The sequence below is a fragment of the Microtus oregoni genome, unplaced genomic scaffold (genome assembly GCF_018167655.1).
Source record: "Microtus oregoni isolate MIOR12 unplaced genomic scaffold, Mior012 000011F_ref0000422, whole genome shotgun sequence".
NCBI classification, from domain to species: Eukaryota; Metazoa; Chordata; class Mammalia; order Rodentia; family Cricetidae; genus Microtus; species Microtus oregoni.
Genome location: NW_024543070.1, coordinates 32,141,435 through 32,154,710, shown reverse-complemented (window position 1 = coordinate 32,154,710; position 13,276 = coordinate 32,141,435). Strand labels below are relative to the sequence as shown.

At 40.8% G+C, this 13,276-nt stretch overlaps 1 protein-coding gene across 1 annotated transcript in view; it reads left to right on the top strand.

The window, feature by feature from the left end:
- Positions 1 to 400: 400 nt before the first annotated feature.
- Positions 401 to 13,276, top strand: part of LOC121453586 (meprin A subunit beta-like) — a 40,392-nt gene continuing 27,516 nt past the window's right edge. The window contains exons 1-6 of the mRNA XM_041660458.1: positions 401 to 463; positions 3,383 to 3,401; positions 3,975 to 4,025; positions 4,771 to 4,811; positions 7,456 to 7,534; positions 12,194 to 12,311. Of these exons, the coding sequence (XP_041516392.1) occupies positions 401 to 463; positions 3,383 to 3,401; positions 3,975 to 4,025; positions 4,771 to 4,811; positions 7,456 to 7,534; positions 12,194 to 12,311 (371 nt within the window). The remainder of the gene's footprint in view (positions 464 to 3,382; positions 3,402 to 3,974; positions 4,026 to 4,770; positions 4,812 to 7,455; positions 7,535 to 12,193; positions 12,312 to 13,276) is intronic.

Genomic DNA, 13,276 nt, shown 5'->3' with positions numbered 1-13,276 from the left:
ATGTGGGGTTGGGGTGAACCCTGGGCCACATGCATGCCAGACAAGCGCTCTACCAACTGACCCACACCTCTGACCTTGTGTGTGTGTGTGCTTGCATATGTTTCTGTTTGCTCAAGTGGTATTCAGCATTGTTGGGGAACAGTCTATATACATTAGAGAATATATTCTAGTGGCAGGTTTTAGCAATTCATTGTTGGCGCAGAAAAGAGAGGAAAAAATGAGATGCGTTCATGACTCTGGACTTTACTTGCTGAGTTGGAAGTTACTACAACAGCAAGATTAATTAAGAGATGAGCCATTAACATAAAGACCAAAGGCCAGGAGTCATTATGTTTACCCTTTAAAAGTCAGTTCTGCTGGCGACTGTCATAATTTACAACATTCATTTGGAAGTCACAGTATGGATACCTGGCATCGGCCTTGGTTCCTGGTTTGTGCCACATTTCTCCTGGTTTCTGGCTTGGTAAGAAAACAGTTGGGGGCCCATTGATATCAATCATTTAATGATAATCATTTGCTCAGGTTTTGTTTTATGTATTTCAAAATTTTCATCTTAAATGAGCATTTCTTGCTGGTAGACAGAGGCCAGAAAGGTATTGGGTGTAAGAAGTCACTTCGGCAGAGAGGTCCAGAGATTGTGAGAGATAATTGTATTTTCCTTTCAGTTTCTCTGTTGTGTGACAGGTTTCTTTTGCTAAGACAGAGAATGTGACTTTTGAAAGCCATTGCTATTGCTGAGTGGCAGACGGATTGCCATTAGAGTAAGGACATAAGAGAAGACTGAGAAATGTCAGAGGCAATGGCCACACTTCAAAGTTTAATATGGAGTTTCCCTTCTGTATCTTTGTGGGTCTAAACTAATCTTCCCTCACTGATGGGCAGTTTGTACCCCAAGCTAGTTCAAGGTCTTAGACAGAATTTCTAATGGCTGAGGAAACCCTTTAATTGGACTTAAAATACATCACACTGAGCTGATGGTGTACAGATATGACTGGAGAACTAAGATGTGAGGTGCTGTTTTACCATGTTTGACTGCGGATCAGTAGCTTGTTGGAAATCTCTTTCTGCACGTGTGCCGGGATGATCTGTGACTGTGTGTGTGTGTGAGATCCTGTATGAGAAAACTAGGGCGTTTGCTGTCGACATGACAGAAGCCATCTGAGCAATTCATCCCCGTGTCTTGTCAAGCATTTCGGAGGATTCTTTACTTTAGCTGTTAGTTTGAATTTGGATGCAACTGATCTTTACATTTGTGTGACACACATTACATTTTTACAGCATGTTTTTGTATGGCATAATATAGCTTACGACACTCATCCAAATCACGTGGTGACCACCTCACACATATCATTTGAGACCTAGGAGGGTAAACTAAATTGACTTAGCTTAAGGAACCCAGGCATAACTCACACAGTCTACCAGTTCTGCTGACTTCTTCCTAGGTTAAGATAAAGGAATAATCGATTATGAAATTTCTCAGAGGGCTTGCGGGAGACAGCCTTCAGTAAATTGCTTGCCACTGCAGGCAAGAGGACTTCAGTTTGACTCTCAGGACACATATAAAAGGCCAGCTGTGATAGCATGTGCTTCTAATGCCAATGCTGGGGGGACCAAGATGTGGGGCTTCTGGAGGCTGGTTGATGAGACATCCTAGCCTAATTGATAAGCCATGGGCCCAGTGAGAGACTCTTTGTCAGAAGTAAGGCTATTGGCTCCTGAGGAATAACACCTGTGGATGATTTCTGGCCACTATAAGCACCCCCCTCAACATGCATCTGTGCATAACCCACCCCCAAAATAAATTTCTGATGTTGGTTTTAAATTTTATTTAAACATTGTGTATGTTTAAATACACAATTTGTTTCCTATCCATTTGAAAATATATGCATTTTAGCTGGGTGCTGGTGGCACAAGCCTTTAATTCTTGCACTTGTAGAGGCAGAGGCAGTCAGATCTCTGAGTTCAAGGCCAGCCTGGTCTACAGGACAGCCAGGGCTACACAGAGAGACTTCTTATAAGTTCTGGGAGTCAAACTGAAGTCCCCTTGCCTGCAATGGCAAGCACTTTACTGAAGGCTGTCTCCTGAAGGCCCTCTGAGAAATTTTGTAATCAATATTTTTTTTTTTTGCTTCAAAAACAAGCAAACAAAAAGAAAAAAGAGAAGCGTATATATTTTTTAAAAAGTCACAAAATCTACCTATTGGTTCTTTGCTTAGATGTTAGGTGTTGTTTTCCGAATGTAGAGTCCTGGGAGAAACATGAAAGTAAACATGATTTTCCCGAGGTATGAGGAAAAGTTTTTGTTATTGTTTGGAAATAAATTTTTAGTTTTTGAAAGCACTGTTTCATGAGTGTTACATGATATCATGTGTAAAGCTAGTGTGTATACCAGGGCTGGAGTCTTGTGCACTGTGTTCTTTTCCAACTTTGAAGTTGATTTTTTGTCTGTACCTTTAAACTCATTGAACAGGAAGGATCAGTTTCTATAAGAAGTAAGAATATCTGGACAGAACGTCATGTAAACCCCAGCTTGCTTGTCTGGCATATATGGAAGAAAACAATATGTCGTATTAGTAAAAAGAATTGTGTGGTTGTGAGTTAGAGCCACTGTGGCTCAGGCTTGTCACCCCAGTACTTGGGCGGCTGAGGCAGGAGGATTGTATCAAGTTCACGGTTAGACTTAGACTGAAATGTGAGTTCCAGTTTGAAGTAAAAGAGAGACTCTGTTCAAAATAAATACAACATTGGGGCCAGTGAGATGGCTCAGCAGGTGAAACAGCCCTGCCTGCAGGCTTGATGGTGTGAGTTTAGTCCTAGGAACTCACACCGGACACAGAGAACTGATCATCTCCAGTTCTGCTCTGTCCAATCCTAGAAACTCACACCGAATACAGAGAACTTTGTTGATGTTAGCTCGATTTGTGAAATAACCAGGCTAGCTAAAAGATAAAACAATTATATTTTAATTTTTTTTTTATAAGGGGCAAACTTACGAAACAGGAACAAGAAATCCAAGCTCAGCTGTGCAGCAAGGGAACCACACAGAGAGAGCACCTGGGCTGTGTGCCTGTTTTTCCCCAGGTCCCAGAAAGCCACACCCTTACTTAGTCCCACCTTTTAAAGATAATTGGTTGACAAAGCTTCCTCATCAGAACAGTATTATCTCAAGTTCTGCTCTTTTCAGTTCCATGAACTCACACGGGACACAGAATTGACTACCACAAGTTCTCCTCTGTCCATCATAGACGGACACCATATAAATGAATGAATGAATGAATGAATGAAATCTTAAGGATGATTATAAAAGGAATCTAAACTTGTAACAAAATGTCATTTATATTATGGGTGTCACAATAATATCTTTTGTGTGTTTATTTCACAGCCGGCTCCAGAGAACCTTGGTGAGTCTGCTGGAGATTTGCCCTAGCATGCAGGGTAAGACAGTTATGGGGTGAATGACAGGGACAGAAGCACCAGGGTGTGCCCACCCAAGGGGAAGGCGGCAGGTGGAATGGAGCAGAAGACAGCGTGACTGCAGCGGTGACCTGAACTTTGCTCAACTCTGGCTGGCTCCGTTCACCAGGACCCATCTGCCCAGCTGAAAAACAGAAGTGCAAGAACGGCCAATAAAATGGCTTTTGGGTTGAGCGATTTTAGACACTCATTTCCTAGTTAGTCACTCATTCCCACCTTCCACGCTATGGTTACTGACGTACGGAATGACCCATGCTATTCCTACAGTCACCTGACACCCAAGGGATGTGGAGAGGACAGAGTATGCACCCAAATTCTCCGTCTAATCCTCACTCTGGCTCCCAGGAGGGTCGCAAGGAATGAGCGTCCCCCTCAGTTAATCAATGCAAGTTAAATTAGAATCTGAGGCAACAACTTGTTTCCTTCTGATTGTTTGATTAATGAGATCCTCTTTCCTCTCATGAACATAACGTTCAATGTGGTTTTTTTTCTTATTTCAGTCAAAGATATAGATGAGGGAATTGATCGAGACATATTCGATATCAATGAAGGTTTGTGGATTTTTCATTCTTTTTTTTCCTTTTTTTAATTCTTCTTTCTCTTTTTTTCTTCATTCTTTTTTGCTACCATATTTAAAATATTTTTATTATTTGTGTGTGTGTGTGTGTGTGTGTGTGTGTGTGTGACACAGTACATGTTGGAGGTCAGAGGACAGCATGTGGGAGTCGGTCCTCTTTTCCCACCACATGGGTTGCCAGGGCTTGAACTCAGGCGTCAAGGCGTGGTGGCAGGTGCCTTTTACTGCCTGCGCTGTCTTTTATGTCCCTTCTTTGTTTTATTATCATGGTTTACTTATATATGATGGCAGCTTTCCTTGTGTCATTTTCATACATGTATATAAAGTATTTGTTCGTATTCAACCTGTTACCCTCTCTACTTCCCTCCAGTTCCCCAGACTCCCATCAATCTCCACCCTTCTCTCAGTTAGTACCAGTTCTCAAGTTTGTTCTTCTTCTTGTGAAGTGATGAGTGTCCTTAGGATTGCTTACAGAAGCCTGAGGGTGGGGTCATTTATGAGAGCATGGGCAACTTAACAGGGGCTAAACCGCTGAAAAAAGTCTCTCCCACACTACGTGACCATTAACCTGCCTATAGATAAGCATCCTCTCCCCATGGAATTTTTAAAGCATCATCCTATAGATGAGCCCCTTTTCCCATGGAATTTTTAAAGCATCATCTATTATGTGGTACAGGAACCCAACGTAATAACATGAATTATCTGAATTCTTCTCTTAGGTTTGGGACTGGACCTTTTTGAGGGGGACATCAGACTCGAGGTGAGTTGCAATGATGCTTGCATGGTGAAGCATAGAAGCCAGCTGTGAGTATCTGAGGATGGATGGGCACAGGCTGCTTGTTGGGACTCTGTTTCTGAAGGTGCAGTCACTGGTGGTGCTACCTCCCTGAGATGCTGTTCTGGAAGGACTCATATGTCTGTATCTTCATCTTCCATCGCTCAGGTTTCTGTGCCGAAGGTCACTGTCATCTCAACATGTGTGTTGTGCTCTGATTTTAATGATTACAGAAATAAGGAGAATTTTTACTTAAAAACAGAACTTCACTGGTTTAGTCTAGTTGAAGTAAAATAAAACTTAATTCATAAATATCTCCAGTCTCTTTATCATAAAATAATATTATATATATTTATTTTATTATTTCTTAAATATATTATACATATAAATTATATTGTTAAAATAATAAAATAGAATAAAACTTTAAAAATAGACAAATTAATAGGTTCTTTGAGAAAATCAACAAAATTGACAAACCCTTATCCAAACTACTCAAAAGGCAAAGAGAGAACATCCAAATTAACAAAATCAGAAATGAAAAGGGGGACATAACAACAGACACTGAGGAAATCCAGAGAATCATTAGGTCTTACTACAAAAACCTGTACTCCACAAAATTGGAAAATGTAAAAGAAAAGGACAATTTTTAGATAGATATCGTATACCAAAATTAAATCAAGACCAGGTGAGCAATTTAAATAGACCTATAAGCCATAGGGAAATAGAAGCTGTCACCAAAAACCATCCAGGGCCAGATGGTTTTAGTGCAGAATTCTATCAGAACTTTCAAGAAGAGGTAATACCTATACTCCTCAAAGTGTTCCACATAATAGAAACAAAAGGGTCATTGCCAAACTCTTTTTATGAGGCTACAGTTACCCTAATACCAAAACCGCACAAAGACTCAATCAAGAAAGAGAATTACAGACCAATCTCACTCAAGGACATTGAGGCAAAAATTCTCAATAAAATACTGGCAAACCGAATCTAAGAACACATTAAAAAAATCATCCATCATGATCAAGTAGGCTTCATCCCAGAGATGCAGGGCTGGTTCAACATACGAAAATCTATCAATGTAATCCATCATATAAACTGAAAGAAAAAAAACCCATATGATCATTTCATTAGATGCTGAAAAAGCATTTGACAAAATTCAACACTCTTTCATGATAAAAGTCTTGGAGAGATTAGGGATACAAGGATCATACCTAAATATAATAAAAGCAATATACAGCAAGCCGACATCTAACATCAAATTAAATGGAGAGAAACTCAAAGCGATTTCACTAAAATAGGAACAAGACAAGGCTGTCCACTCTCTCCTTATCTCTTCAACATAGTGCTTGAAGTTCTAGCAATAGCAATAAGACAACATAAGGAGATCCTTGTATGTTTCTCATAGCCTTCAAACTTGTCCTGTTTCAAATATTGCATTTCCCTCTCCATTATCTTTTTCTCCTGGAAGCCCATTTCCCATAGTAAAGTTGTCTTCTAAATGGGTGGCTGTGGCAGAGATGACTCAGTAGATAAAGCACCTGCTTTTCAAGTTCGAGGCCCTTGCTGCATTTACTACCCAGACATTTCTGTTATCTGGAATGACATTTATTGCCAGAGTATATGCAATAAGAAAATATCATTCATTTTCTATTATAAAATTTGAATTGCTTTACAAAGATTTTTATCTATTTTTATCTTACATGTATGGGTATTTTGATGGCACGTGTTTGTGCAATATATGTATTCCTGGGGACATTGGAGCCATAAGAGGTCATTGGATCACCTGGAACTGGGCTGATGGGTGGTTTTGAGTTATCACATGGGTGCTGGGAATAAATTGGGCCCTCTGCAAGAACAGCAAGTGCTCTAGCAGCTGAGCCATCTCTCCAGGCCCTCCTTCAGAAAAGTTCTTAAATTTTTAAAACTTAAATTCATTCATCTTGTGTCTGCTTTTTTCCTCCCTGAGATTCATATTTTTAATGTTTGGTTTAGTTATCAGTTTTCTTTTGTGTATTTACTGATTTATTTGTATGTGTGGAGTCTGCATAAGTTTTTGTGTACCACATGCATGTTGTCTCTGTGCCTGTGTGACTGCATGAGTTCATGTGTACCACATGCATGCTCTCTCTGTGTGTGTGTGTGTGTGTGTGTGTGTGTGTGTGTGTGTGCCTGTGTGGGGAGCCTGCATGAGGTTATGTGTACCACATGCATGCAGTTGCTCATGGCCAGCAGAAGAGGGCACTGAATCCTCTAGAGTTACAGGCACTTGTGAGCTGCAAATGTGGGTACTGTGAACTGAACTTAGGTCCTCTTCAAGGGTAGCAGGTAGTCTTAACTATGGAGGTGTCAACAGTCCGTTCTTATGTGCTTTTAATATCTAAACATCTAACAGTATTCAGAGAATACTTTCCACCAACTTTTCTTGAGTGTCATTTCTCTTTTAGCTCCATGTTAATTATAGAAATTGTTCTTCCTGTAAGCTTTATTAAATTATGCTCAAAATCCAGACTCATGCCCCATTGGTTTGAGCTACCAGGAAGAACTGTTAACTCCACTTATTTCCAGATTGATTATTGATTGGCTTTGTCTAGTTTACCTAACTGATCCTTTTCACATTTATTTTTGACAGCCACAAGGGAAGAATTCCATCATTGGAGACATCTATAGATGGCCACATACCATTCCGTATGTTCTAGATGATAGCTTGGGTTAGTACGCGCTTTGGAGTATCCACAGCTACTGTGTGTTCCTGAGATGATAAATTCACGTCTACCAGAATTGCCTTGTGTGATTGTGTAAATCACTTTTAAAAAATAAGCAAAATGTAGAATTAAAAGATCTTAAAAATTCAGCCTGAATATGTGGAATACGTGTTGGGTTTTAACAAATATCAATTTAACCAACCGTAATGGAGAGCTAACTTACTTTGTGTTGGATGCTAAGGATATAGAGATTAGGGAGGCATTCTTGGTTTTAATAAGTTTTTTTTCTAGATTTTACTGTTATTTTTAATTCATATGTTCTCTCTTTCTCTCTCTCCCTCTCTTTTTCCATTCCTTGCCCTTCCTCCTCTCTCTCTTTCCCCTGTGTGTCTGTGGTGTGAGTGTAGTTCTGTGGAAGACAGAGAAGAGTGCTGGATCCCCGGGAACTGGAATTACAGTCAGCTGTGAACCCCCGACATGCACTGGGAACTTATGTTGGGTCCTCTGGAAGAGCAGCACATGCTCTTGACCATAAGCTATCTCTCCAGTCCTAGTAATCTTTCTTTTAAAGCAACATTTCCTCATGTTTAGGTATTTATTTATTCTTTGCAGACCTGATGGTAGAATCCAGGCCTTGGGTATGCTAGCAGATGGAATAGCACTGGTCACTTCCTGACCATCAATTTTTTTTTTAAAAAAAAGATTCATTTTTACTCCTTCTAGTTATGTATATGTGTGCATATCTGGTGAGTCACTACCACATGTGTGCAGTGCTGGCAGAGGTCAGAGGAGACACTGAATCCCTTGGAGTTGTTTGGAGCCATTGCATGTCGGTTCTTGGAACCGAATTTCAGTCTTCCAGAAGAGCCCTAGAAGAGCTTAACTATTGAGCCACCCCCACAGCCCTAGCCCCAGCACAGAGTGTAAATACAAATAAAACTCACAAAATAACCAGTCGAAACAAATTTACAGAAAATGGCATTGCTTTGCCAAGATTTTATTTTGCCAAGTCCAGATGTTAATGAGTCCACTATCTTTTATCTTTTCAGGGAATAAGTAATTCCTAGTTTAGTATTAAATTATTAAAAGGTCAGAAGAGGTTCATTAGGATCATGAACTATAGGCTCAATATCCTTTGTTTATAGCTAGTATTCACTTATGAGTGAGTACGTACCATATTCATCTTTTTGTGCCTGGGTTACCTCATTCAGGATGGTGTTTTCTAGTTCTATCAATTAGCATGTAAAATTCAAGTCACCATTTTTTTTTAACCACTGAGTAGTACTCTAATGTGTAAACGTGCCACATTTTCTTTATCCATTCTTCAGTTGCGGGGCATCTAGGTTGTGTCCAGGTTCTGGCTATTACAAGTAATGCTGCTATGAACATAGTTGAATAAATGTCCTTGTAGTATGATTGAGCGTCTTTTGAGAATATGCCCAAGAGTGGTATTGCTGTTTGTACTGACTTTTTGGGAACCCATTCCCTTTAGATGTATACCTTGCTCAGCCTAGATATAGTAGGAAGGGCCTTGAACCTTCCCCAAAGCAACGTGTCTTACCCTCTCTGAGGAGTGTATGGGGGGTAGAGTGGGAGTAAGTGGAGGAAATGGGAGGAGAGGAGGGAGTGGGAACTTGGATTGGTATGTATAATGAGAAAAGATAGTTTGTTTTCTTTATTAAAAGGTAAAAGATTTTTTTTTTAAAAAAAAGGTCAGAAGAGGGTTGAGGAGATGGCAAGCATGAGGATGGGAATTCATAACTTCAGAAATCACATGAATGCTGGCTGTGTGTGGGAACTGACTGTAATTCCATCTTCCTTGGAGATAAGGGATCCCAGAGTAAGGTGGCTACGGAGACTAGTCACATCAGAGAACTCGAAGTTTGACTGAGAGTCCTTCCCTTAATGACCAAGGTAGAGAAGCCATGGAGGATGAGTTCTGAGATCATTGCCAGACTCCACCCACACGCTGTACACACACGTGCTTGTGCACCCATTCAAGTGCACTCACACGCACACACTCATGCCACATATCCCACATATGTGCACACACACAGGCATGCACACACACAAAGAAAAAGGGTGGGGATAGTCAAAAGAATCTAATACAAAACTAAAAAAAGCTTTTTATACAGAAGAAATTTAGTTATGAGCTAGGTGTGGTGAGGCATACCTGTCATTCCAGCCCTCCTCTGGAGAAATGGCAGATGATCCTGAGCCCAAGACCTGACCAGAGTTAAGAGAGAGATGGACAGAGACAGAGACAGATAAAGACAGAGAGAAACAGAGAGAGAGAAAGAGATGGACACGGAGAGAGACAGCCAGACAGAGAAGACATGGAGGGACAGAGATAAAGAAAGAGGCAGAGACACAAAGACAGGCAGAGAGAGGCAAACACAGAGAGATGACAGACAGATGTAGCACAACTAATAAAAAACCAGAGATAGATATTGGGGTTCAACCTGAAGGTCAGAAAAGCAAAGCAGTCGGCTGTCTTTGCCTTGACTGCTGACAGTATGCTGTTCTAATTGGATAAGCAGGACACGAAAGAAAATGACTGCCAAACATTGTCAAGACAAGAAGGGACAGCCCTTCAGAATATCCTACTTCACAGAAAGTCTATCAAATATGCTAGTCCTATAGGATAAAGATAGATGTCCCAACATTGCAGAGAAACTTTGGGTGATGGTCCAGGCAAGCAGCTGTTTCTGTCATTTCTCATATTTTTTTGGAAGTTGCTTGCTCACATTTCTTGCTTACTCAGTTAATATTATTTACTTCTTGGGTCTCTGAGGGAGTTGAAGACTAGATAGTTATAGTTTTCCTTGTTCACCTGATGCAGAATGCATATTATGATAAAAAGTAAGTGAGGTATAAGACTTTGGACTCACCAAGATAGGATAGATATGGAGTATTTTCTCTGAATTTGTCAAATGCAAATGGACTAGACATTGTTGATGTATTTATTGCCTGTTTGTATTGTAGTCATTGTATTTATTATATATAGTTTTTCTAATATTAGTAATAGCCTTCTTTTTTATTTTAGACATTTTAGACAAAAAAGGGAAATGTGATGATACTTTATTTATATTTTAATAAATAAAGCTTGCCTGAAGATCAGAGAGTAAAACAGTTCCACTGGTCAGCCGTAGAGACCAGGCAGTTCTGACACACATTTTTAATCCCAGGAGCCACATTAGTTTGTCATAGAAACTGGGTGTTAAGTGATGCACACCTTTAATCCCAGTCCTAGAGGGGAATATACGATGGGAGGAGACAGCTCTCACACACAGTCTCATTCTGAAATTCCTGGGAGCATGATCGCCATTTCAGACTGAGGTCGAGGTAAGAGCCAGACTATTTTCCTTTTCTGATCTTCAGGTTGAACCCTAATATCTGTCTCTGGGTTTTTATTAATCATGCTACAGACAGACACAGAGAGAAACACACACACACACACACACACACACACACACACACACTAATAGACAGAGACACAGACACAGAGGCAGACAGAGGCAGAGAGTTGACAGACACAGAGAACACAAACCAGCATGGTTCCGCCGTAAAGAGGTCAGTTTCTCTGTGGACTGGTTAGCAGTGCCTCTGATGAGCATCAGCTTGAAGAATACCCTTTGGGGGAAAGATGAAAAATAATGTCACCTTAAGAATCAAGCGTTTCTTGGGCCGGGGCTGAAGCTCACTTGGTAGAGAGCGTGTCTGGTACACAGTCCTTGTGCATCACACTCATCAGGGTTCTCCACAGACACCTGACTCTAAGTGAGGGACCAAGAAGAGGGTACTGAGTGCGGGGATGACCAAGGATGCAGCTCAGCTTAGAGAACAACTGTTTAGAAAATATGATAGGTTAAGAAGTCAGTATAGGGGCTGGAGAGATGGCTCAAAGGTTAAGAGCATTGTCTGCTCTTCCAAAGGTCCTGAGTTCAATTCCCAGCAACCACATGGTGGCTCACAACCATCTGTAATGGGATCTGGTGCCCTCTTCTGGCCTGCAGACATACACACAGACAGAATATTGTATACATAATAAATAAATAAATATTAAAATACATATATTTAAAAAAAAAGAAGTCAGTATAGATCCTCCAATTCAAATAAACAGATTTTCATATAATTGTAATCATGGTGTTCTAGATTTTTCTGTTTCTTTCATGTAACCTATTGCATTTTCTGTGTTATATTTTTAATTGGCATTACTCATTGATGGTGTGAATGTGCATGTACCACAGTGTGCACGTGAACTCAGAGGACCTCGCCACATGCAGGTCTCATGAACTGTTCCTCTGTTTGTTGAGATCCTGGGATTTTCAGGAACTTCCTTCATCCTTGGGATGGCAAGGATTGCTGACATGAGCCAGGTCAAAAATTCTATAAATGACCCAAACTTAGCCAAGGCCCGTGGCAGTAAAGACACATGGTAAATGGACATCTTACCCTGCTTGAGGTCTCTGCAGTTTGTGATGCTTTCACACATGTTCTGCTTGGTTCAAAGAAGAATGAAATTTTCCTCTCAAAGCTTCACTATCGGGCCCGTTTCCAGCCCGTTCTAAGGCAGTCATGCAGTGGCCATGGCATCCTGCCTTACTTTAAGGATATGTTAGGTTTGAAACAGAGAACTCAGAGCACACTTTTGTCTTCCATCAGACATGAACGCTAAAGGAGTTATCCTCAATGCCTTCGAGCGCTACCGCCTTAAAACGTGCATCGACTTCAAGCCCTGGTCTGGAGAAGCTAACTACATATCAGTGTTCAAGGGCAGTGGGTAAGTTCCAGGGTTATCTGATAAGGCTCTGAGGAGACTTATTCCCCAGGGCATCATGCCACCACAATGGTTCAAGGTCTGGAACATAACTTCCTTTGCTATCTGGGCAGAGCATGACTTTTAGACCTGGTTTCCCTGGCTATAAAATAATGTTTTCACAGCATTAGAGTGCCTGCCTGGTATGTATATGTCCCTGGGTTAGGGCCACAGTACTAAGAAAAGCAAAGAGTGGGAAGGAACAAGGTGGAGGAGAAAAAAGGGGAAAAAGGCAAAAAAGAAAGGAAGGAAGGAAAAAAAAGTAAGGAAGAAAGGAAAGAAAGAAGAAAGGAAGGAAGGGGCAGCCAACCTGGTGCTGGAGAGATGGCCCAATAGCTGAAGTCCTGGTTGCATAAACACAAAGACCACCCCAGGCACCTTTAGAAAAAAAAACTGGGTGAGAAAGCCTTTCATTTAGGGCAATAGGGTCAGATCCCTGCACATCACTGGCCAGCCAGACCAAATTGCTGAGCTTCAGGCTCTGTGAGAGACCCTGTCTCAAAATGTAAGGTGGAGGATAACTGAGGACATGCTTCTGGCCACCACACGCATACACACCTGCATAAACATGTGTACACAGATGCACATTCAGGAAAATACATAAGAAAACTGAAAATGGTTTCATTCACACAACCAGACTACCAAAGTCAACAAACAGTAAGTGTGAATGGATGCCATTTATCCTATAGCCCTGTGAGCTTCATCTCATTGACAATATTCTTTATTCTCCCTGCTAGTAAAATGTACTGTACATAGTGTGGGAGTTCATTTTAGCTGAGTAAGTCTTACTACTTGAAAGGTGGCAGTGTCATTGATCTGAACACAGTGATTCTGAGTGATTGTTGGCCCTATAAAACTCCTATCTGTTAACTGATGAGATAACTCAGTGGTTAAGACCCTAGATGCTCTTGTAGGGAACTGCACTCTGT